Source organism: Gossypium arboreum, chromosome 11 (assembly GCF_025698485.1).
Source record: "Gossypium arboreum isolate Shixiya-1 chromosome 11, ASM2569848v2, whole genome shotgun sequence".
Classification (NCBI taxonomy): Eukaryota; Viridiplantae; Streptophyta; class Magnoliopsida; order Malvales; family Malvaceae; genus Gossypium; species Gossypium arboreum.
This window is the reverse complement of record NC_069080.1, coordinates 16557727-16582842: the sequence shown is the minus strand read 5'-3', so window position 1 is coordinate 16582842 and position 25116 is coordinate 16557727. Positions and strand designations below refer to the sequence as shown.

General features: G+C 38.9%; 3 protein-coding genes and 1 pseudogene across 8 annotated transcripts; 1 reads left to right on the top strand and 3 right to left on the bottom strand.

Annotated features, from left to right (window-relative positions):
- Nucleotides 1-5851: 5851 nt before the first annotated feature.
- LOC108471599 (uncharacterized) lies at nucleotides 5852-6706 on the bottom strand. The gene is made up of 3 exons (XM_017773195.1): nucleotides 6513-6706; nucleotides 6070-6407; nucleotides 5852-6009 (listed from the first exon to the last, which is right to left on the bottom strand). The coding sequence occupies exons 1-3, from the start codon at nucleotides 6704-6706 to the stop codon at nucleotides 5852-5854; spliced, it is 690 nt and encodes a 229-aa protein (XP_017628684.1).
- A 688-nt stretch (nucleotides 6707-7394) lies between these two features.
- LOC108471596 (proline-rich receptor-like protein kinase PERK8) lies at nucleotides 7395-8429 on the bottom strand. Its single transcript, XM_017773193.1, has 3 exons — nucleotides 8074-8429; nucleotides 7808-7983; nucleotides 7395-7618 (listed from the first exon to the last, which is right to left on the bottom strand). Exons 1-3 carry the CDS (start codon nucleotides 8427-8429, stop codon nucleotides 7395-7397), a joined length of 756 nt encoding a protein of 251 aa, XP_017628682.1.
- Nucleotides 8430-9579: 1150 nt separating this feature from the next.
- Nucleotides 9580-25115, top strand: LOC108473449 (chromatin modification-related protein EAF1 B-like). Of its 6 annotated transcripts, none has more exons than XM_053021526.1 (23): nucleotides 9581-10040; nucleotides 11338-11446; nucleotides 11571-11625; nucleotides 11701-11798; nucleotides 11892-13323; nucleotides 13422-13541; nucleotides 13730-13996; nucleotides 14557-14745; nucleotides 14935-15015; nucleotides 15234-15291; nucleotides 15368-15882; nucleotides 16000-16053; nucleotides 16595-16652; nucleotides 16762-16952; nucleotides 17052-17105; nucleotides 17192-17272; nucleotides 17538-17672; nucleotides 17787-17903; nucleotides 19020-19120; nucleotides 19244-19459; nucleotides 19550-19928; nucleotides 20680-22460; nucleotides 22844-25115. In XM_053021526.1, exons 2-22 carry the CDS (start codon nucleotides 11358-11360, stop codon nucleotides 22375-22377), a joined length of 5988 nt encoding a protein of 1995 aa, XP_052877486.1. In that variant the 5' UTR covers nucleotides 9581-10040; nucleotides 11338-11357; the 3' UTR covers nucleotides 22378-22460; nucleotides 22844-25115. The 6 variants fall into 6 exon arrangements, with proteins under 6 accessions (XP_052877488.1, XP_052877486.1, XP_052877484.1 ...); XM_053021524.1 differs by lacking the exon at nucleotides 9581-10040 and adding an exon at nucleotides 22702-22745 and having other exon boundaries at nucleotides 11230-11446; XM_053021528.1 differs by lacking the exon at nucleotides 11338-11446 and having other exon boundaries at nucleotides 9580-10040.
- On the bottom strand, nucleotides 23762-24926 carry LOC128284044 (trihelix transcription factor ENAP2-like; annotated as a pseudogene).
- Nucleotide 25116: the final 1 nt, after the last annotated feature.

Genomic DNA, 25116 nt, shown 5'->3' with positions numbered 1-25116 from the left:
TTTTATCTGTTACTATATCAAGATAAAGTGGATTCTTTTGGAACAACGTTAGCTCAAGCTGCAATTTTGAGGACTAATCTTGGTAAAAAAGAAAGATATATTTATAGATGCTTTACGAATTGCATCTTATTATTTATGTTTTTTGTATAGCTGAATGGTGGATTAATTATGGAGGTTGTGCACCTCAACTTCAATGCACTGCTGTTAGAGTTTTGAGTCAAACAACTTCATCTTCAAATTGTAAGTACAATTGGAGTACATTTAGTTTGATCCACGTAAAGAAGAAAAACAGGCCCAAGCATAAAAAGCTTCAAAAATTAGTTTATGTCCATTATAATATGAAGTTGAAGCTAAGGCACATGAAAAGAAAAAGTGTAAAAGAGTTAGAAATGAGATTTAATCCAATCAATATCGATAATATTTTTGAAGAGGATGATCCATTAAATGCATGGATTGAAGAAATAGAGAATTCTACGCTTGACAATGAACCCAATTTTTCATGGTTACCTGAAGAGTTACTTAATGAAATTGATGAACAAAATGTCGATGAAGAAACTCAATGCGACAATATGGATGACATTTCACCTGCTCAATCTAATGAGGAAAGTATTCAACTATTGACATAAGTGGTGGTGAGGTGATGATCCTGATGGAAATAATGAAGATGCATGCCAAACAGAACCTGAACACATGTATTCTGACACATTTTATGGAGGCCAAGGTATGACTAGATATCTTTATGCTGCTAATCCAAGTTTGTATGAAACAAATGCATCTATTAGTTCACAACATAGAAGAGGTAGAGATGATAGAATTCATAGTAGGATGAGAGAGCACTTTCATTTCATTTACAGGTTCATCGTCACATAGTTTAGCTACAAATGAGAATGAAATTAGTGAATCATCATCTCAGGGTTCTCATTCCTACCAACCAAATGCATTTTATCCACCTTACTTTAGACATAATTCAAGCTATGGATTTTTTTATTATCATTTACCTCATCACATGTTTTCTACCAATGATGCATTTCATGGTTCTATCCCTCCACATTTTGCATACAATGTAATGCCTTTTTCATATGGAACGAGAGGTGATTAAAACCAAGGGAGTGATGAAAATAGAGATGATTTAGATCTTCCACGTCAATCAGTATGGTGGTGAATTATATAACAAATAAAATTCTTATATTTATATGCTTATATTTTTCTTTTTTAAGTTGATGTAAAATTAACTTTTCAAGTTAACATATGAGATAATTTATATGTTATTTATTAAAATTATGGTTGCTATTATTCATAATTTAGTGTGATAATGTTTGTATGGTTCATATTTGTTTTCAATGAATTTTTATTTATAAAGTTAGATTTTTATTTTTATAAATTAAATAAAACACATAAAACAGATTGTCAATGTTAGAATAATAAAATATGATTGTAAAATGTATAAATATAATATTTTTGAAACATTGTGATTTTTGAAGAAAAATTGGTTCGCAATAACTATTTTACGTTACATAAGGTCCGTAACATCCACAACTGCAACACGGCAACCACAACGGACTCTGCAACCGCAATTTAATACTATGCAAAGCAGCTATGTAGTAGCCGCTCTTCCCTGCATGCACCAAATCCAGAAAGTAGCTTCAGTCCGGAGGGTTGACCCACCACCAATCATCCTCCACGGCCGCCATTATGCTGTTCAGGCCTCCTCAACCCAAAAGGTAACCTCCCTTATCCGAAAACCCTCCTTAGCTGAAACATGAGCAGCTCTGTTGCAACTTCTTTGGACATGACTGATAGGAACCTAGTAAGCTAGCAGATTCTTTTACTAAGAAATACAAGAAATAGCAAATTACTGTATTCAATTTTTTATTGAAATCGCATGATGGAATAGTGTCCAAGTATACGTATATATACATTTGAGAAACCTTTTGAGAAAGTCATTACCACTCACTAACTGCTTAACCTCCTAACTAACTACACATTAAACACATGTGTAATCTCATACTATAACATTCATCCAGCTTCCTCAACTGGAACAACCCGAAGAAGATGACGAAACCGAGTAAATACTGAAACAGACAATGTCTTAGTGAGAACATCTACTACTTGGTCATAGGCGGGAACTTCACCGACAACCAACGCACCATTAGCCACCTTCTCTCGAACAAAAAACAGATCAAGTTCAACATGTTTGAACTTAGAGTGAAGAACTGGGTTAGCTGCAATAGCAACAACACTAGAATTATCACACCATATCGTCGGATTATCAACCGAGCGTAGATTTAACTTTGTTAACAACGAGACCAGCTACGTAACATCGCTAGCAGCAGCTGCTAAACTCTGATATTCAGCCTCGGCCGTAGACCGAGAAACAACTTGTTATTTCTTCGAACACCAAGAAATAGGTGTGTGACCAAAATATACACAATATCCCGTAGTAGATCGACGATCATCAAAATCAAGTCCCCAGTTTGCATTGGCATAACCGACTAGAGATAGCCGATCCGATTTCCGAAAAAGTAGACCATGAGAGATGGTACCACATAAATAACGTAAAATTCGTTTCAAAGCGACCATGTGAACAGAAGTGGGAGCATGCATGAACTGACACACCCGATTAACAGCATATGCAATATCTGGTCGTGTCAAAACAATGTACTGAAGAGCTCCAGCTAGGCTACGATATTTAGTTGGATCGGCAAGAGGTTCACCTTTATCTTTTGACAACAGAGAAGAGCTCACCATCGGTGTATGAACACTTTTGGCATTAGTCATAGAACTCTGGGCAAGAAGCTCACGAATGTATTTGCATTCGCACAAATGAAGTGTACTTGAGGAAGATCGACTTACTTCAATCCCCAAAAAATAATGAAGTTCACCCATGTCCTTCAGGGTAAACTTGTTGTGAAGCTGTTGAACAAAGCAAGCTATTTCATCGGATGAACTGCCAGTGACAACAATATCATCGACATATACAAGAACATAGAGAGTAGAATCCGAAGAGGATCGAATAAACAATAATGTATTCGATTTTGACAATAGAAACCCAGCAGAAACAAGAAACTGTTTTAACTTTTCAAACCAGGCGTGAGGTGCTTGGCGTAAACCATACAAGGCTTTAGTCAATCGACAGACTAACTTCTTACCATTTGGACCAGATTGCTTATACCCAGGAGGTTGCTGCATAAACACGTCATTGGTTAAATCACCATTCAAGAAGGTATTATTGACATCAACCTGCCGCAGAGGCCACCCCTTGGATACGACAATAGATAGAATGATTCGAATGGTAGCAGGTTTGACTACCGGACTGAACGTTTCCGTAAAATTACAGCCAGGAACCTGTGAGCACCCCTTGGCAACTAATCGTGCCTTCTGTCGATTAATTGTCCCATCAGGATTCTTCTTGATCTTAAACAACCATTTACAACCGATTGCCTTCCGGCCAGGAGGAAGGGGGTGAAGCTCCCAGGTCGAGTTAGCCAGCAAAGTATCAAACTCAGCTTGAACTGCTAAGCGCCATTCGGGATGAGCAAGAGCCTTCTCAACAGAACATGGCTCAACCTCAACTTTGTTTGCACACAAGTCTTTGGGTTTAAAGATTCTAACTTTAGACCTGGTTACCATAGCATGAGTATTAGTAGCTAGGACGAGAGGAATGGTAGGAGACTCAGTAGGAAAAATCGGAGACGGAACTTCTTCGGGAACAGCAAAACTTGAAGGAGATCTATGCTGAAAGGCACTACACATAGCAGAGGAATCACCAGGAGGACTAACTAGAGGAGTCCCAATAGCAGACATAGGAGCTGAATGATCCTCGGTAGGTATAACAGACCGCATAACTGGTACACACGTAGTAGTGTTTAGAGGCAACTTGTCATCAGTAGCAGAAGATAGCGGAAACAGAAACTGAGTCTCATCAAACACAACATGGCGAGAAATAATAACCTTCCCATCAGGCAGAAGGCAAAAATACCTTTTATGATGCGGACTATAGCCCAGAAACGTAGAGGGTTGAGACCGAAACTCAAGTTTGTGTTTACCAAACGGATGCAAGTGCGAAAAACAACAACAACCAAACACACGGAGATGATCATAAGTCGGTCCACAACTAAACAGACTATGAAACGGGGCCTTCCCGTCGAGAACTGACGTGGGTAGTCGATTAATAAGATGCACCGCACTACAGAATACATAACCCCAATAAGTCATCAGTAGATTAGCCTGAGCCAGAAGAGTGAGGCCAGTCTCCACAATATGTCTGTGTTTACGCTCAACAACACCATTCATTCGGGCGTGTGAGGCGGTGTAATGCGATGAAGAATCCTCGATTGGCTAAAAGCAGGAGAATGCACGAAACTCACCTCCCGGGCACTTTGAAATTGCTTGATATGTTTTCCAAATTGAGTGAAAACCATCTTCTGAAATTGACCAAAACACTCTATAGCTTGAGATTTCCGACTTATCAAGTAGACCCAGGTAAACTGACTAGTCATATCAATGAAAGAGACATAATACAAATTCCCTTCACAAGGAACAGCAGCTGGACCTCACAAATCCGAAACAACCAATTCAAACAAATCAACATATTTAGTACTAGAGGGCGAAAAAGGCAACTTATGTGATTTACCTTTCTGGCAAGCTACACAAACACTATTGAAATGACTTTTATTGCAAGAAATCTGACAATTTGTAAGAACAGTTTTTACAATATTATCAGCCGGATGGCCCAGCCTTTTATGCCACAAACTAAACATAGTAGTAGGCGAAGAGCAAACTTGAAGTACAGCACTATGAGCAGAAGGAGTCACACTAGCCGAACCTATCGAGAAATGATAGAGCCCATCACAAACCTAGCCCCGCATTAAGATTTCCCGAGTTTGGATGTCCTTAATCACACAATACGAGGGATAAAACTCAAAAAAGACATTATTATCAGTAGCAAACTTAGAAACAAACAGCAAATTCTTTCGAATGCTCGGCACACACAGCACGATAGAGAGATGTAGTAATTTTTGTTTCGTAGGTATAACAGTACTCCCGATAGAGAGAATATCAGTAGATACGCCATTTCCCATTAAAAGAGAGGACTTACCAGAATACGGAGTGGAACCATGTAAATCTGAAGAATATCGACAAACGTGATAAGTAGCCCTGAGTCTGGGCACCACGACGTACTTTCGACTGGCAATGGAACATAAGAATCATTAGTATTAAAATTGGAATTATAAGCCGTAGCATCCGAATAGTCTGAAGCATGTAACTAAGGAAGTCTGGGGGGAATCCCAACAAACTGAGACGAGTCATACGGAGAGGAATCCACACTAAACACACGAGCACGCAGTTTGGTGCGCCACAGAGCTTCATGCACAGTCTTCCAGGAGCGATCAATATTTACACAATTAGCAGAGGGCCCAGGCAGAATATGATCATCATTTGATCGAGACCGAACCGACCCACTAGGCCCACTCGATCAGAAAGTAAGCCCACCATACGGGTGGCCCAAAGAATCACCATCAAGGTGTGGCCCAAAGGAACGACGTCCAACATCAAAGGCACGCCCATAAAAGCCAGAACTGAAGTTTCGGCCATCAAAATCATTCGGTCTATTACCACAATAACCAAATGGATTAAAACCATGATTGCCATAGCCAGGTGGCCCACGTGAGGCAACATTATTAACTCCAGCATTTGACTGATCGTGAGACCACCAATTTTGACCAAGAGACCCCCAATTTTGATCATAGGCAGGGGGTCGATTCTCACGCTCCAGCTCACCTCTGTTTGCACCAAGATCAAACCCACGATTATGCATAGCCGGAGCATTTGCTTCCCACGTCGGAACCGACTACCCATCACGATCATAACGGTAGTAACACCGCTGCATGAGATGACCGAACCGACTGCAAATCTGGCATTGTATGCATGGACGGAAGGTTCGACCACGGCCACGACCAGATAAGCGACCACCACGAAGACCCCCGTCCGTCGGCTGCAACGGAGTCCCTTCCACAACGTTCGCAGCCACCAAAACATCCTAGATAGAGCGGATCTGGCGAGCCTCACACTCAAGCAACGCATCAACTAGTCGTTGAAAAGATAACGGAACCGGAGAGAGCGACGCGTGAGATACGATGGCTTCAAAGTCAGTCGGAAGACCGACAAGAAGAACCGCCGTGCATTCAGCCTCCGAGATCGGAGATCCAGATGCTGCAAGAAGAGCGCACAAATTCTTGATTCTGTCAACATATAACCGAACAGAGAGAGTACCTTTTCGAAGAGAATGAAGATCATGGCGCAACTGAGATTGCTTTGCAGTAGTATCGGCGGCAAACAAGTTATTCGCCATACGCCAGACATCACCGGCAGTGCTAACATCCGTGAATGAAGAGAGAAATGAGGAGCTGATCGTGGACAACAACCACGAGGTAAGTAAGTTATCTTGTTGTTCATAAATAGATGCCGCCGGATTGGAAACAAGAGCCCCATCGGAGGACGGAATAAATCACGGTGGAGCCGACAGTGTTCCATCAAGAAAGCCGAGCAAGCCATAACCACGAAGGATGAGACGAACTTGTTGTTGCCACTGAATAAACGTCTCTGCGTCAAGCTTTACAACCTCATGCCGAGGGAAGGACGTGGCCACCCGATCACCAAGGAAGCTGGAGCCAGAGTCAGACTCGACGGAATGCACGGTAGCCATGGCCTAGGATCACCTTGCGACAGATACCATGATAGGAACCTAGTAAGCTAACAGATTCTTTTACTAAGAAATACAAGAAATAGCAAATGACTGTATTCAATTTTTTATTGAAATCGCATGATGGAATAGTGTCCAAGTATACGTATATATACATTTGAGAAACCTTTTGAGAAAGCTGTTACCAGCTCACTAACTGCTTAACCTCCTAACTAACTACACATTAAACACATGTGTAATCTCATACTATAACAATGACGAAAATGGCAACTATTGAAACTTTGAGCAACCATCTTATAATATACTAATCCACGATCTGTCAATTTTTGTAACTATCAGCTTCGGTAAGACCGTCTAAGAGTATTTATAATAACACTGCCAACAAATATCGACATATTCCAAATGGCCACCGGTGTTTTCCTCCAATTGTTTGTTTGGTTTTTCCCGGTGGATTCAGCAATTTGTCTATGGCTTCTTTTAAGAGAAGCTATATATATTCATTGTTAGATTTTATTTACCAAATTTACTTGTCTGGAAAGAACGATTTCTATAAAAATCCATCACGGAATCTTTTTTTCTTGTAAAGAAAGTTTTTCACTGAGTTTTATCACTTATGCTCAAGGAGTATGGTAACAGTTATTTAATAGCCACCGCATATGACAATCCATAAAGCTGTGGTTGTTTCATTCATCTAATCTACTATTCCTTGATAAATGTCCATGCGGGGCAAACTATCGTCTTTGTCCGAGTCAGGATCATCAGGGTTGCCTTGTTGATCTTCTTTGCATCTGTCTCTACTTGGCGGCTGTTTATCCCTGATGACGATACCGCTTCTTTCCTCATTGTTTCCATCCTTGCTTTCCTCTGATCTCTTTCTCTTTGTGATAATCTTCAGCCGATTTCTACGCCCTGGATCTGTGATGAAAAGGCAACTTTATTATAACTTTTGATGAAAGACACAGTGATAGTAAAATTTAACTACATTATTCTACGATTAATGCTGTCCATATTATTAGTAGTAATTTAGAAATTCCTAAAGGAGACTTGAGAAAGAGGGAAAATTAACAGTGTAGTGTGCAAATTACTGGAGAAAAAGGGTCAAACCAGGTTTTGCATGTGAAGGCGTCGCAGAACCAGAATGGTTTAGTTCCAGTGCCACTGATGATCCAACCATCCCTTGAGATTGTGATGTACATGTTAAGAAAGGTCGTGCTGCTAAAGCTGGACTTGGCTGCCTTAGCGGTCTTGGACGTGGTGTGGGAAATGAAAATCCAGGGGGTCTATTACGAGCAAAAGATATGAAGGGAAACGAAGAGAGGAACATACAAAAAGAAGATGAATTAGATAATAGAACACGCAATGTTACTTACGGCGGAATTCTTGCTCGGAGAGGATCTGTGGGACGTGAAAAACTAAAATTAGTAACAGTTAGAGGCCTTCGTGGAGGCGGAGGAGGTGTATATGAGCGAAGAGATGTACGAGGTGGAGGCCGAGGCGGTGGATATGAAGGAGTGCGTCTAACAGGTGGAGGCGAAGAAGGTGGTGGAGGCCAAGAAGGTGGTGGAGGTGGACTATAATTATGCAAGGGGAATCTACTTGGTTCCGGTTGGTGTTCTTGGCCAATGACAACGGAAGGATTCTGTGTTGCCGTGGTGGAAGTGGAGCCTTCTATTGGTTCATTTTCGCTGTCACTAACACCATCTCCGCCGCTCCCTCCACCATCCATCTTCTCAGAACAAAGCTATGATCCATTTTAAAAGAAACCCAAATCAGCAAACTAGGAGGGTTGCAGATTATCTAAGATGGAAACTATATCCTGCAAAACTGCAGTAGATAGTTCAAATATATAATAAAAAACTAGAATACCTTGTTTCAGAAATAAAAGAAATCAAGAAAGAAATGAATGAATTAAACGAAAAAGAAGAAGAAAAAGTTGGCAACGTATGCATAACTCAAGAAACCATACAAGAACCATTTTCCCAGAGCAAGGCTTACAATTACAATCACGCAACAAGGGAAATACGTACCAAGAAAAGAGTGTCGCAGATTCTTGGAAATGAATCCCAGAGAGGTCAGGAGAGCTTATATGCAAGCAATACCTGTCATTTGATCAGGGTACATATTACATAGCCATGCCTATATAAATGTTCGAATGTAAAATTTCACCTAGTATTTGAATTTAAAGTTGTCAAAGATTATTTTATAATTTTATATTTAATAGGTATAACTTGTCTAGTTAGAGGTAAAAACTTGTTTATTCTCTATGTATTACAATAGTTTATATAAATAAATAATAGTTAATATATAAATTTACATATAATCTATATTAATTATTTAAAAGTATTTTATATATCAGAATACTAACAATAGGCACCATAAATTAATATATTATATTCGTAATATAATTTAAGTTGGATATTTATTAATACCTTGCTACCTAAGAACATATAACAATAAGGATTCTTTACATTTGAGTAAATTATAAATTTTGTTATATAATTAATTATAATTTAAGGTTATATATATTTCATATATCATAATATTAAAGAAATTAATTTATATTTTCCATGTATTACTTATATCATAATATTTATTACTTAATATAATTTAAGTTTATCTATTCCATATATTATAATATTAATGAATTTTAAATACAAATTTTTACTTTACAATAATAATAAACCGTACAACATTTTTAAAAAACTTATCAACAGCAATTATTAGTACTTTAAATTATGAAAACCAAAATGGATAGCAACATAAATGGAAATAAGAAAAATAATTAAATAAAAAAGCAATTAAGAGTCTTTTAAATGGAAAACAAATTTTCACGAAATAAATTATGAATTTTTATTTTATATAATAAATCTTTAGGCTTAACCAAAAAAGCCCAGATTGGAAGGAAAACCCATAAAATACTCGTCATCTTCCTCAAGTAAAAAGTAAAGCCCACTCAGAAAAAACCCAAGGCCCACTAAAATCAGCTGATCCGAACGAAAAAAAAAACTCGAAGGAAAAAAAATCGCTTAAAAAAAAAACCAAAAACTTTTTTAACGAGCGAAAACGAAAAAAAGTTACACAAAGGTGTAAGGACTCTTAATAGAGAGGGACTCGACAACGTGCTCATGGCTTGCATTTTACAGGGATGTGTCGTATTTTGGGGTAATTCGTGTCGTTTTGATTGAGGACAACGACGTTGAGGAAGGGCTCGAAGCTTGAAAACCCTAGGAGAGAGAGATAGAGAGGTAACGAGAGTGTAAAAAAGAGCGGGAACATTCAGGTGCTCCTCGGTGCTGTGCCCTAGTTCCCAATTGCACGACTCCGTACCCCAATTCAGGTTTCATTTCGTGCTTAATTTTCGTTCTGGAAACCCTAGAATTTGAGTAATGTTCCAAATTAGGGCACTCTTTTCGTGATTCAATGCGTTTAGGGTTTCGGTTTGTTCCTTCCTGTGATTTTCTATTCACATTTCTATTGAATGCTTGTGGATTTACGTGGTAGCGTCTTCATATATGTTTATTGACATTAATTCGAAGTTAAATGCTGGGAAAGCTCATTTCGCACTAAACTTTGTTGTTTAGCTACTGATTTTTGACTTCTTGTGGTTCTTATCCGGAAGTTGTAGAGAATTGCTGGTGCGGAGCTCTTTTCATGATATCATTTACTCTTATGCATGCGTATATATGAAATGCGAGTATGCTTGTCGGGTGCCATTGATGTACTTGTTAATTTACTATCATTCAGCATTGCTTTTTTCCTTCAAATTAATGTCGGGATATGTTTTTCCTTTATTGTGTTTTTTTAACTGTTCAAAACTTAGTGGGAATCTCTCCTCGTGCAAATTTAACTTTGTTTCGCATGTTTTTAAATGGATACAAGATATGGAGTGCACTTTAATGGCTTTTGGAGATAAATTAAGTTGCTATGAAACTGCTGTGTGGGAGGGGAAAATTAAAAGATAAAAGATATGATATCTAAGTGGGATTGATGATGTTATGTAAAACTTTTTTTTCTTTCCCTTTCTGGCAAGTGCCAACACATTGTGGAAAAGAATAAGAAAAAATAGGAATAATATTGCTTCTCCTTATTTCTTAATCTAGTTCAAGGCATTCTTATTGTAAACAATGTACAAAATACATTCATGATTCTTCTCTTTGTATTCTTGTCCATTTGCTGGGAGTTTCTACCTTGTATTTTGGAGTTGGTTTCATACATATCCGAGCTTCTGGAAAACTTCATGCCTCTTTTTTTTATTTTTTATTTTTTATCTTGAGTGATTTGATGATAGTAGTTTTTGTATGATTGTGAATTGTTACAAACTTGAATTTTTATTGAATGAATAAAATTATCTTTACTGTGGTTATGAGGTTGTCTGGATTGCAACTTACTGGAGGGGAAATTATTTGTTCATAGTTCTTTGCTGCTGCTTTTCAATTCATTATTTGTTTATTTGCCTTGGTTTCTGTATGCTCTGTTTGTTATTCTGATTTTCTTTTTCCTTTTGTTTACTCAAACATCTTTTGTAGGTATTCACGAATATCATATTCTTTTTTCTTTTTGCATCAATGGGAGGGGCTATCCTGTAGATATTTAGGTAGGGATGCATGGATGTAACTCAGGCTCTGCTCTCTTAGTAAATGCTGAGGTTGATTCCATGGGAGGTGTTGTTGATGGTGGAGTTGGGATTGGTGTCAAGACCTCTCCGCGCAGAGTAGCTATTGAGAAGGCTCAAGCAGAGCTTAGGTTATACTTGCAGTCCATTGCTTAAACAAATTCTTTTAGTTATCTTGAAAAGTGCACTTGGTTCACATCTCTAGCAACATGCAAATATTCCATTTTAATTATCATTTTTACTTGTCTATAACAGGCAGGAGTATGATGTTCGCGAGGAAAGAAGAAGAGAACTGGAGTTCCTTGAGAAAGTATGCATTTTATCTCCTGTTGCTATTTCTTATTTCTTATTGATCAATATTCACAATAAAACACATTGCTGCCAGGGTGGAAATCCTTTGGATTTCAAATTTGGCAATGCAGCTTCAGTTAGTGTCCAGTCTACATCTCTTACTGATCAGCAAGCAGAACATTTTGCTATCAGGTATGTCCTTTTTTCTGTTATGTGCTGCAAAATTATGTTCTAAATTGTAATGGAGTAGTTAGCTGATGAGTCACCTGTCCATTAATAATACAGTGAAGCGAAGGGCAGTTTTGGATTGACTGCCTCACCTCATGGTGATTCTGTAGAAAGTAGTGGTAGACCAGGGATCCCTGCAGTTTGTGAACCCAATAGTGCTGATAATCTCTTACTTTTTCATGGTGAAAATGAGTTGCCTGAAGGTGAAAGGAAATCAATGCATCCTCGTAAGAAGCATACTGTTGTTCCATCAGAGCAGTCTTCTCAGATGGGTCGGACTCAAAATGTCAAGGAATCAGAAGATTCTGCTATCTTCCGCCCATATGCTCGAAGGAACCGGTCAAAATTAAATCGAGATGCAGCACGATCAAGTTCAACAGAGATGGGTCAGGGTCGAGGTGGTCATGGCCCTTCTTTACCTGCTCGTGTATCATCAAAGGATGAGAAGGTTTTGACAAATAACCAAAAAGACAAGAATATACCTTCTGTTAATACCGCAAAATCTGCAACTTCAAATGGTGATTTGGCTTCAAAGGTGATCACTTCTGGTAATCTGTTGAATATGGAGCTAGATGGTGGGCGGGCTGCCGAAGCAACGACTGACCAGTCAAAAGGTGATCTACCCAAAAGCAAGGTTGATGCTACAGTACCTAATGAACCTGTTCAAGTGGATGTTCACAAATCTGCGGTTAATTTGGCTTCTGAGGAACCTGATCTTGTTGGAGGAAAAGAGCAGGCAATTTCAACTGGTTTTGAATGTCCAGCTGATTCAGGTGCAAACAAAGCTGAAAATGAAACTATTTCTAATAAGTTAAATGGGTTTGGTGACGCCAAAAGAGATGGGAAAAACATACGAGCTGAAGGGCAAAATAGCAGTGCTGCAAGAGGGGTGAAGGGATTAGATTCTGAGTCCTCTTGCACTGAAAACAGCTTAAGCTTAGATGTAAATAATGATAATGATGCATGTATTAATCCAAAAAATGTTGATTCTAATGGAAAGCCCATGGAACAAACATCAGAAAAAGAGGAGTCGCTAAACTTAGCTGTTGGTGAATTGGCAAAAGAAAAGAATGAGATCGCGGCTGTTGATAATGTTGCTATCATTTGTGATGCCCAAACTTCCATGACCCAAAACCACTCTCTTACCGATTCTATTGTCAAAGTGGAGGAAGAGATTAGATCTGAATTACAAAATGAAGTGAGTTGCCCTTCCAACAAAGAGGAGCAACAAAGCAGTCCCCCTGTATCAGAAGCTGATAGGAAAACTAATACGGTGCTGGGTGGTAATTCTAACTCCAAAAACGAAAACATTTGTGCTAGTGGGCCATTGGGCACCATGGGTAACTTTATTTGCGAGATTCCTGAGAGGACTTTGTTAGGAAGAAGCTCGACGGCTAATACTGATGTTCAGACTAATTTGGATGATCATGTAAAAGTGGTGGACAAGGCGCATGAAGATTCAATCCTGGAAGAGGCTCGGATTATAGAGGTGGTTTGTTTATATATTTGGTTTATATATGCCCTCTGATCTCTTAAATTAGATGCAAGGTTTAAAAAGTTTCAAAAGTCTCACGTTATGGTAAACAGGCTAAGCGGAAAAGGATTGCAGAGCTATCTGTTGGCGCTTTACCCTTGGAGAACCGCCGGAAATCTCACTGGGACTTTGTGCTTGAGGAAATGGCATGGTTGGCAAATGATTTTGCTCAGGTATTATTTTATTAGATGTAAACTGAATCCATCTTATGCATTCTTCTTGTTGTTTTTCCCTTCTTATTGTGAGCTTTTTAATTTATTAGCTTTAGTCAGATACTGCAGCTGTATAAGAAGTTGACTAGAGAGCATAATTGACATAATTTGCCTATAAGCTTACTTTTTTGTTCTTTATGTGCCTATAGGAGCGTCTCTGGAAGATGACTGCTGCGACTCAATTGTGTCGACGTGCTGCTTTTACTTCACGGCTGAAATATGAAGAACAAAATCAGTTCTGGAAACTCAAAAGAGTAGCTCTAACCATTGCTAATGCTGTCATGGAGTTTTGGCATTCGGCAGAGTTGCTTCGAAATAGTAAGGATAGAAGTCTTGGTCCAAACAACTGTGGTCATGATTTGGTGGGGTCAAGGGCCAATGAAGTTACTGAGAACAAGAATGCAGAACTGGATATGGTATTGGTTATATTGTTGGACCTTTTTATCTTTATTTCCAAGTAATTTATGCATGCCTCTTGTGATGACTGTCATGATGATAATTTTTTATGTTTGAATTTCTTACTGAATCATGGTGCTAGCTTTTTCTATATTCCTTTTAATAACTGGTTTTGTATGTTAATCATGTTGGTTATCTGCTTATAAGTTCTGTTCTTAGATATATGGTATGGAGGTAATTTTACTTGAACTGGGGAGGAAGAGAAGATGTAATTGAGAACTTAGGTATATATATGGATTAGTCTTGGATGGTTACAATTCAAAAACAATAACTTAGGTCTACTATAAAATCTGAGCCTTGGGCAAGAACTTTTCAGCCCAGGCTTGGCCTTTTCTTATTTTTAATCATTAACTGTTAGTTTTAATTGTAAAATATATTTAATACTAATATATAAAATTTGATCTTTTTTAATATTAAAAAGGTTTTCCTTTCTCTTACGAAAACTTCCAAATACTTCCATCATATTGATGCTACATTTTTGTTTCTATCTTCTCTTCATGTGCAACATGTTCTGGAGCAGGATATCCATAAGGAGCAGCAGGAGCACCGTGGAAAGAACAATGAGTTTGCTATTCAGGCATATGCTGTTAGATTTTTGAAATATAACAGCTCCCCTGTCCCAACACTTCAAGCTGAAGCACCAGCAACTCCTGACAGGATATCTGACTCTGGCATTACAGACATTTCTTGGAATGAACACCTAACAGAAGTATGGCTTAAAATTTTCTGGCTATTAAGATTTATTAACACGGCATTGTTAGCTTTTGAATATAGCATTGTGATCTATCTCTTTTAATAGTTTGCATCTGTTTAACTCTTCATGCTCTGTTTTGGGGTTCTTTATCTTGTGCAGATGTTTTCTTTTTCTCCTGTAACTTTTTATGTGCTTTATTTTCAGGAAAGCCTCTTCTATTCAGTTCCTTCAGGTGCTATGGAAACCTACCGGAGATCTATTGAATCTTATTTGGTACAGACTGAGGTAAATATAGGTCCTTAATGAGTTTATACAAGACCTTTCTCTTTTTCTTCCCTATAATACTGGGCTGATGTAATGCATGTGAAAAGTACATCAATGAAACTTATCATGGAGAACATATATACATTCCCATTTCGATTTCTTCTAATTTGCCCAGTGCAGCAGCTTTTGGAACTTCTCTGCTCAATCTTGATTATTATTGTATATTTTCTTTTTCTTAGAAAACTGGGAGTAGTGCACAAGAGGAAGTTGAAACATCCGCTTATGATGATGGAGCAGGTAATCATGACACTTCCTTCCTAGTTCTTTTGGTCATTTAATAGTCTTCTGTTCCTTACAACTTCTTCAAATTCAGAGTTTGGATATGATGACTTTGTTTATGACGAGGATGAAGGAGAAACAAGTACATATTATTTGCCCGGAGCCTTCGAAGGTAGAAAATCATCAAAACTAAACAGGAAGAAGCGGAAGAACCCTATGAAATCATATCCTGCAAGACCCTATGAAATGGATGCTGATTTGCCATATGGAAGCTGTGCTCAGCAGTCCGTGTTGATTGGAAAAAGGCCAGGTAGTAGTCTAAATGTTGGTCCAATTCCAACAAAACGTGTGCGCACTGGTTCCAGACAGAGGGTTATAAGTCCTTTTGGCAGTGCTGCTGCTGCTGGGGGCTTACAGGCTCCAATGAAAACAGATGCTTCTAGTGGAGATACTAATTCTTTTCAGGATGATCAGAGTACTTTGCATGGAGGATTCCAGATGCAGAAAAGCAATGAGGTTGAATCAATCGGGGATTTTGAAAGGCAGCTACCATATGATTGTGCAGAAACACCAACAAAACCTAAAAAGAAGAAAAAGGGCAAGAATCTTGTACGTAGGAATTCCTCTGTTTTAACTGACTGGGGTCTGTTTATCCCAGAAATGGTATGGCTAGTTTTTTTTTTTTTTCTTTATGGTTTTTAAGTGCCTGAATCTTGCTTTTCGTAGTGTACTGCATATGATCAGGGTTGGCAGCTGGAATCTACTGTTCACAGTGAACAGGTGAATTTGTTATCTTTATTATGACAAGTTGTTTATTCTGATATAAACAGACTTGTTTTCTTTTCTTTTCTTTTGCTTCATTGTTTTCTTTATATATTTTTTAAAACAGTATATTTATTTTATCATTAAGAATTAAAAAAAAAATTGCTGCCTAGATGAGTAATTAGAGTTTTAGGTTATTGTGTTTGTTACTTTTAAATTGTGATTTTACCCATCCATTTTTCGAAGGAATTAACAGTTTTTAAGTTAATTTTTAATAAGCTTTGTGCCAAATTTGTTCCAGTTTCTTGATTTAAGCAAAATCTCAAAATTTAAGTTCATTTTAGTATTTTCAATAGTACATCAGAGCAAGGAGTATGCTGACCATGTTGATATCATTCTTTGCATGATAGATATGAGGATGCCTTAAGTCATAAGTCTTTTTTTGTGGCATTGAACTTTATTTGATATTCATCTGTTCTTCCTTTGTTCTAAATTATTTGTTCATTGTACTCTTTTTTAATTGATGATCTCATGTTTGATGGTGCCATTTCTTTGACAGCGAGATTATTCCAAAAAGAGATCAGAGAGTCATCATTTTGATTCTAATGGATCCAGTGGTAAAGCTCTATTTTCTCATTTTTGAGTCAATGGTTGGTTAGTTGGTTGGATATATCTATTCAGTGTCATGTTCTTCACACTTTACATTTTCAATTGTCTTTTCCTTAGTTTTATATGGGCAACAGAATGCCAAGAAGTTGAAGCTAATGAAGCAACAGCCAGATAATGCCTTTGACATCAATCCTAGTGGATCCATCCCTTCACCAGTAGGGTCACAAATGAGTAATATGTCCAACCCCAACAAAATCATTAGATTAATTCATGGTCGTGATAGAGGTAGAAAAGCCAAAACACCTAAGGTATTTTTTTCATTTATGCATTTTTTGTCTGGTTGATCATGTGCTTCATGGGTGTCGTATCTCTTGTTTAATTATTATAATCATGTAAACTGCTTCTAGATGTCTGCTGGCGAGCCTGGTTCTGGTTGTCCCTGGTCGCTATTTGAAGATCAGGTTAATTTTTGTTATCCTGTTCTTATTCTTCTGTATCTATTAGCATTAGCAGCAGAATCTTGAGGTGTTACTGCATTTATGTTCAGGCACTTGTTGTCCTAGTACACGACATGGGTCCAAATTGGGAGCTTATAAGTGATGCCATTAACAGTACCCTTCAGTTTAAGGTTTGTGCTTCAGCTTAATTTCTTAGCAAATATTCTGTTATCTAAGGCTTCCTTCTAATGTGCCTGAAATGCTTTTAAATTGTCACCAGTGATGTGTATATTGCTCTAAAACCACTACTCGTTGTTTCATTTGTCTATAATCTCATTCTATATCTACAGCAGCCTTACTAGTTCTATTCTTTTTTTCACCCTTTCCTCATTTTCCCATCTACCTCCCCTTTTCTGCATCGGGCAATTATCTCATGAAACTTATCAATGCATCTAGTGCATATTCCGCAAGCCTAAAGAATGCAAGGAACGGCATAAAATCTTAATGGATAGAAGTGGAGATGGAGCTGACAGTGCTGATGATTCAGGATCTTCTCAGCCATATCCATCCACATTGCCTGGCATTCCCAAGGTCCTCTCTGTCCCTAAAAACTAGTAGATTTCCATTTTTCAATTCATTGATGATGGACATGTTCAATGGAGCTAATTTTACCGTGATTGTGTCCTCCTGCTGTGTGTCATGCAGGGAAGTGCGAGACAGTTGTTTCAACGTTTGCAAGGACCAATGGAAGAGGATACTCTGAAGTCTCATTTTGAGAAAATTATACATATTGGCAAGAAACAGCACTACCGGCGGAATCAGGTGCATATGGGATACATTTCTAATCTCTAGAGATCCTGGCATTTGATAGTTTTAAGAACAAATGAGTCTGATTTAATCAATCAGTTGAAGATAGTCTTTTTGGCATCTTCAGCAATGTCAATTTTGCCATTTTTAATCAGTTCGATGCAAATTTCTGACCATGAACATTTTGAGAAGACTTGCGCACTGTTAACTGAATTTCTGAAAGTGCATGTAACTTGTTCATTTAAAATATACTAGATTCGCTCTACTCCTGCTATTTTGAAACATTAGAATCTATTCATCAAGGAAAGAGGTCAATTGTCACTGTTTAGGATTCTATTTGATATGTCAGGTGTGTCTTGATCAACACTGGTATGCTGTCATTCTTCTTTTTAGATGTAGAAATATGTGAATGATGTTTCACGTATTGTGATTATTGGTGCCTCGAGAGACCTAGGCTGAAATGAAAGTACTAACTTCAGGAAATTCCTAGAAGATTATGAATAAATCATAAGGTGGCAATGGCACACTTTTATTCCATTGTCCTCGAGCTGCAACTTCTTGAAAGTTAAATTCTTTTTTTCCTGTTAGACTTCTTAGATATGTAGAATAGCGATAAAAGAATCTTTTGGTTTTAGATGACCTCTTCTCTTCTTCCAGTCATAGAATAAAGGCTTGCTATGAATCCATAGTATCCATTGTACTTCTCGCTGCTCTTAGTCTGAGCAATTTACGTAGCAATTGAGTGGTAGAATAAACATTAATAAATAGTGATATATTAGTTGAATTGCACAATAGACAGATTTTTGAAGTTTGAGATATTATTTGAAAACTTTGAATTAGCTGCCTTTGAACATCTCAAAGTTGCGCCCCTATACGTGTACTTTGTTTAACATAAGATTGTGCTCTTAATTAAATTTCAAATTAATTTTGAACCTAGATTTATAATGCTGTCAGGTATTTTTCTCGTTGTTTCACAATTGTGTTAGCACTCTCTGGTGTGGCAATTAGTATGGACTTGAACATAACCTACACTCTTAATACTTGGAAGCATAGTAGATTATCTTTTCTTTAATTTCACCTTGATTCTTTCAAACTCCTGAATTGGCCTTTATCTTATTGTATCTTGTAAAGCATGATAACCAGGATCCGAAGCAGATAGTGCCAGTCCACAACTCTCATGTTATTGCTCTTTCCCAAGTCTGCCCCAATAACCTAAATGGAGGGGTTCTAACGTAAGCCTTGTTGTCCCCTTTTTATTAATGTTTTAGCTTTGTTAGTTCAATCGTTGTTATTAGTTTCACTGTTGCTATTGTGTTTGCGCCAATATCATTTTTATTTTCATTGTCTGGATAAAGGCCTCTTGATCTTTGTGATGCCACTGCATCAAGCCAAGATGTTCTACCCCTTGGATATCAGGCTTCTAATACCAGTGGTTTAGCAATATCAAATCAAGGAGCTGCAGGATCAATGCTTCCTTCCTCTGCAGCGAATTCTTCACTACAGGGATCTTCCGGCATGGTTCTTGGCAGTAATTTAGCATCACTGTCTACACCACTCAATTCATCTGTGAGGTATTGAGCTAATGTGTAGATTGCTGTTATCTGTGCCTGCGTAGTTTCACATGCTAATGGCACAAATTTTGGGTCATATTTTGCTCTCAGGGATGGTAGACATGGTGTTCCGAGAACATCTTTGCCAGCTGATGAGCAGCATAGAATGCAACAATATAATCAAATGTTATCTGGCAGGAATGTTCAGCAGTCCAACTTGTCTCTCCCTGGGGCTGTTTCTGGATCAGATCGAATGGTTCGTGTACTAAGTGGGAATAATTTGGGAATGATGTGTGGGATAAATAGAAGCATGCCAATTTCAAGGCCTGGCTTCCAAGGAATGACATCATCAGCAATGCTGAATTCTGGCAGCATGCTTTCCTCCAATTTGGTAGGTGGAATGCAAAACCCTGTCAATATGCACTCTGGACCAGGTTCTGGTCAAGGAAACTCAATGTTAAGACCTCGTGATACCAAGCACATGATGCGAGTAAGTTATTTACTTTTGTAAAGCAGTATAATCTAATCTGTGCTCCAACATATCGTGGTTTGGCTGTTTGGGCCTCTTCTATTCCATATAAATGGCTAATTGTTATATATCAATAATCAGCTTTGATTTTTTGCTTGATAATTGGTTGCACTATCAAAGATGCCAGTTCCTGAACATGGGGAATTTAATCCTGCATGCTTTAACCATATGGATGCCGGTCAAAAGCCTTGTGATAGTTCTGTAATATTTTAAAGTAAAAGGAATTTTCAATGACTAAGGATCACTTACTGCCAAAAATCTCATCAAAGTGAATCCCTTTTACAACTGTAGACCTAAAATTTTCCTTTACCATAGTTCTCGGGATACCAAGCAGAAAGATAATAACTGTGAGCATCTAAATAACCACTTTCAGTAGATTTAAAACTTGATGAAATTCAAGACTTAAGTAAAGGCTGGATAATAGGGCCTTTAAGTTGGATGGTATTCTGGATGATCAACAACAAAATGCTTTCTCCTACTAATTTTTTACCTTTCTTCATAATTTATTTTGATTATCTATTAATCTCATCTCTTGAGCTTTAAGGTGTTCCTCTACGTATAGTTATGTGGTTGAGTTGGCCATGTATGTTTGTTTACTTTAGAGTTACTTTGAAACTTCTTACTAATCAATGACATTAGAGCTCTATCATTCTTGTCCATGTGATGATGTACAACTTTCAATTATATGACTTTTTTCCCCTTCTTTTGATAGCCTGGCCACGGTCCAGAGCTCCAAATGCAGGCTCAAGGGAATGGCCAGGGAATTTCTGCTTTCAATGGGCTGAATTCTGCTTACCCTAATCAATCTACTGCACCATCTGTTCAGTCATATCCTGGTCATCCCCAGCAGCAGCAACAAATGCCTCAGCAGCAGTCCCATGCACTGAGCAATTCTCATCATCCTCAACATCAGGGTTCCAATCATGCTTCCGGGCCGCAGCAACAAGCATATGCCATGCGCCTCGCTAAAGAAAGGCAAATGCAGCAGCAGCGTCTTATGCAGCAACAGCAGCCCCAGCAACAGCAGCAAAAACAGTTCACTGCATCTAGCACTTTGCTGTCACATGTCCAGCCTCAGACCCAACTTCCCATATCCTCTTCTCTTCAGAATAGTTCCCAGATTCAATCTCAAGCATCAACTCAACCAGTGTCACTCCCCCCTCCATCTTCACCAATGACTCCTATGTCATCACAGCACCAACAGAAACACCACTTGGCCCCTCATGGACTTGGTAGGAGTCCCCAAACTGGTGCTAGTGGATTGAACAATCAGATAGGCAAGCAACGGCAGCGGCAACCCCAGCAACAGCAGCAGCAGTTTCAACAGTCTGGCAGGCACCATCCTCAGCAACGACAACAACCTCAGTCCCAACAGCAAACTAAACTTTTGAAGGGAGTAGGAAGAGGGAACATGCTGGTGCATCAGAACCTTTCCGCTGACCCTGCTCATCTGAATGGCCTCAGCATGGCCCCTAGCAACCAAGCTGCTGAGAAAGGAGAGCAGATCATGCACTTGATGCAAGGTCAGGGCTTGTATCCCGGGCCTGGTACAAGCCCTGTCCAACAATCTAAACCTCTAGTTTCCCAGCCACAGAAAAAGCTATTTTCTGGAGCAACGTCCCCTTCTACAAAGCAACCCCAGCAGATGGCTTCCCATTCAGATAATAGTTCTCAAGGTCAAGTTTCCACGGTACCTTCTGGTCATATACCATCAGCTGGGAATCAATGTGTCTTGCCAGCCTCTGTGGGTCCAAACCACCAGCATTTGCAGCTACAGTCACAGCCACACCAAAAGAAGGTTAATCAAAACCAATCTACTGTTCAAAGGGTGCTTCAACAGAATCGACAAGTGAATTCGGATCCTCTCAGCAAACCTCAGGCTGAGCCAGCTCAAGCTGACCAACAGCCCATGAATAATGCTTTGCAGATGGGTACAACCACAACTGCAGCAGTGTCCGAAGTTGGCATTGATTCAGCTAACAACACAGTGCAAAATGTTTCTTCTGCTGGTTCTCAGTGGAAATCATCAGATCCAGTGTATAATCCTGGTATGCCAACTGTGGCCACTCAAGTGGGATCCATAGGGAGCCCCCCTCTTACAAATTCAGCTGCTAGTGTTCCAGTACCTTCTGTCAGCCAAGTGTTAGGGCAGAGACAATTACCAGGTGGCTTACCACTTCATGGGAGCAAGGCTGGGGCACAGCTGCCACAACTTCCACAAATACAACAATCTTCAACACCGGCCCCATCTCAACAACACTACCAGCCACAAGAGCAATTACAGCAAGACCTGCATAATTCACCCCCACAACAGCTGCCATTGCAGCAACAGTCACAACAGCAAACTCCACATCTACAAGCAGTACAAGGCAGCTTGTATCACAGGCCTTCCAATTCTAAGCCAGAATGAAGCAATCCTATGGACGGAACAGTTCCAACAGCAAAGGGTTATGCTAGGCTGGGTTTGGATGTCCTCGTAACAGCAATGTACAGGTACTAATGATTTTCAGAGGTAGGCAGGTTTGATATTAGAGCTATTACATGTTAGGTTGGCATATTAGGAAAAACTAAAACATTGGGAATTGTCATATACTGTTGTAATACTATAATGATGATAAATGCTAACCCCTCTCTAGCATCGTTGTTCAATTGTTTCTTAAAACTTTGACTCTCTCTATCCCAATATACCCTCTGTTGATTGAAAATTATTTATGGATGGACTACCTTTTTACAGCTAGCAGTCTGTTGGTGCTTGGCTCTGTGAACTGTTTGGATTATGTACTTTTTCTTTTCCTTTGTGTTTACGTATTTGGTATCAAAATCTCCTTCAACTTGAATGGGGAGTAGACACTAAAGGAACTTTGGGTTGTATGCAGATAAAGCTGGTTATTCTACGGGGGCATTGCAATGCGGAAAGAGGTGGTTTCTATTTGCAGGTTAGAAATTCACAGAAAGAATGGACCTTTTCTCTTTCTGTTTTTACTTCTTCTTGGGTTTTTGGGAGATTTTATGTATATTACCAGTGGTCTAGACGAGAGCATTGGGAAGATGGGGACGGAATATAGAGGCATTTTGTACATAATAGGTCACATCTTCGATTTCTTGTACTTCCTTGCCCTCCCATTCCTTTCATGGTGTCCCTGCTCGTATGCAGAGGGGAGGGGAAGTCTTATTTCATTTTACCCCCAGTAGATCAGTGCCATGTATTATTTACCCTTTCCAGATCAAGTGGGTAGCAATGAATGATTGTTATGGGCAAAAAAGCCTTCGGAAATTTTGTGAATATATAATATAAGGTTTGTTTCTGGTGCGCACTTGTTGGTGTAAGTATCCAGATTATGATGGGCGTTTGTGACTGCCATTTCATGGCCACTCAAATGAATTATTGCTGTAATTTGTGTACCACTCCTCAAATTCTCATAATGCAACAACCACCCTTTAATTGCTCATCTTTTCCATTTCTTGATGTGTCTATTAATTGAATCACGAATCATTGAACGTTCACTGATGCTTTGGGTTTCTCGCATTAGTTATTCAGATGTGTTCAACATCAAATTTATTGTCTTGCCTATCTCCACATACACCCAAACATGTCTTGGTTCAAAGCTTGATGTTTTCCAACGTTACTGGAATTGGTTCAAAGCTTGATGTTTTCCAACGTTACTGGAATGTGAACAATGTCGAAGCTCTGATCATGGACAGGAAATACGCTTCAAGGCTCTTGTATTACAAGACAAAATCAGACAGTAGCATATTCTGTAACAGTGTCGCCGAACTTTTAAATGAAGATGCAATAAAAAATACAGCAGGGATGTAATACAACACGGCAATCCCTATCTTTACATAATCATTCAAAAAATAATGGCTAGGGTTGATCCATCGAGCACAAAGAAGTCACTCGTATATACCAGCAGTCATTTTACACTAGCACAGCTAAACCACCGACTCAAAGTAAGGTTCCAACTTTTCAAAATGTTAAAACACTAATACAAACAAGTGCGAAGTACAACGTGAATAATTCCGGGAACATCATACATTCTTCCCGTAAGATATATACATATATATATAAACAGTTGCCCTGCAAAAATCTTGATTGTATGAAACCCGAACCTGCTCTGAGATTCTTCAGGAACCCAATTTTTGATCCACCTTGTTTGAGCCGAAACTCGCTGAGATCACATCCACAAATTTCTTATTTGCATCCAATATCATCTCAATCCTTGTGTTCTCCATTTCCATTCTTAATCTTTCAGTTTCTCGCATCATTTCCATCCTTTTCCTTTCTACCCACATTAGCTTCTCATCAAATCTCCTTATTTCCACTGCTAGTGCCATTTCCTTGTTCTCCTCCTCCATTGCCACAACTGCCACGTCATTATCCCCATCCTCTTCCCCTCTAATCCTTTCCTTCCCCCCCGCTTAAGAATCCAGAAAACCGGTTCACAGCACTCGGCCGTCGCAATATATTGTTAATACTGCGGCTTTTACTGAACTGGTTGTTTTCTTCTTCATCATCATAATAATAATCTTCTTGTTCCTCCTCGACCACGTAGTTGCTATAGTAATTATTCCCAGCTTCATGTCCATTTTCGGAATAGCAATTTAGCCCTCTGGTAGGAACCAAGGAAGCCAACGGTCGAGCCGAGATAGGTCGTAATAAGGCCAATGGGCTCCCGAAGCGAGACCTTGGCGTTCGGAGCGGTAACGACAGCGGAGCTTCTCCATCTTGTGACGGCACTGGAGAGCGGTTTTGGCGGGTGAATCGTCTAAGTGGCCGCAGCGTACAGCGACGGTTACAACTACTTCTTGCCACTGCCAGGCTTTGAGTTTGCTGCGTTGGAGAGAATACCATTTTTCTTGGTAGGCTTGGATTAGGTTGAGAGTTTCTTGGTGTGTCCATGGAAGGGGTTGGGACTTTTTTCCGGGTGTTGGGTCGGCCACCGGAGATATATTTGACATTTTAGGGGGAAGATTTGGATTCCTAAACCTCAAATTTTGGAGAAGAGGGTGGCGGTGTAGAGTGGGTCGGTTATATTTTAGTTTTTCCTTTTTTTACGTTGTAATTGAGGGCCAATTTCTTTGCCTAGCCAATAAGATTTATTACATTATTATTTATAAGCTTGCTTTAATCTTGTTTTATTTTTGAAAT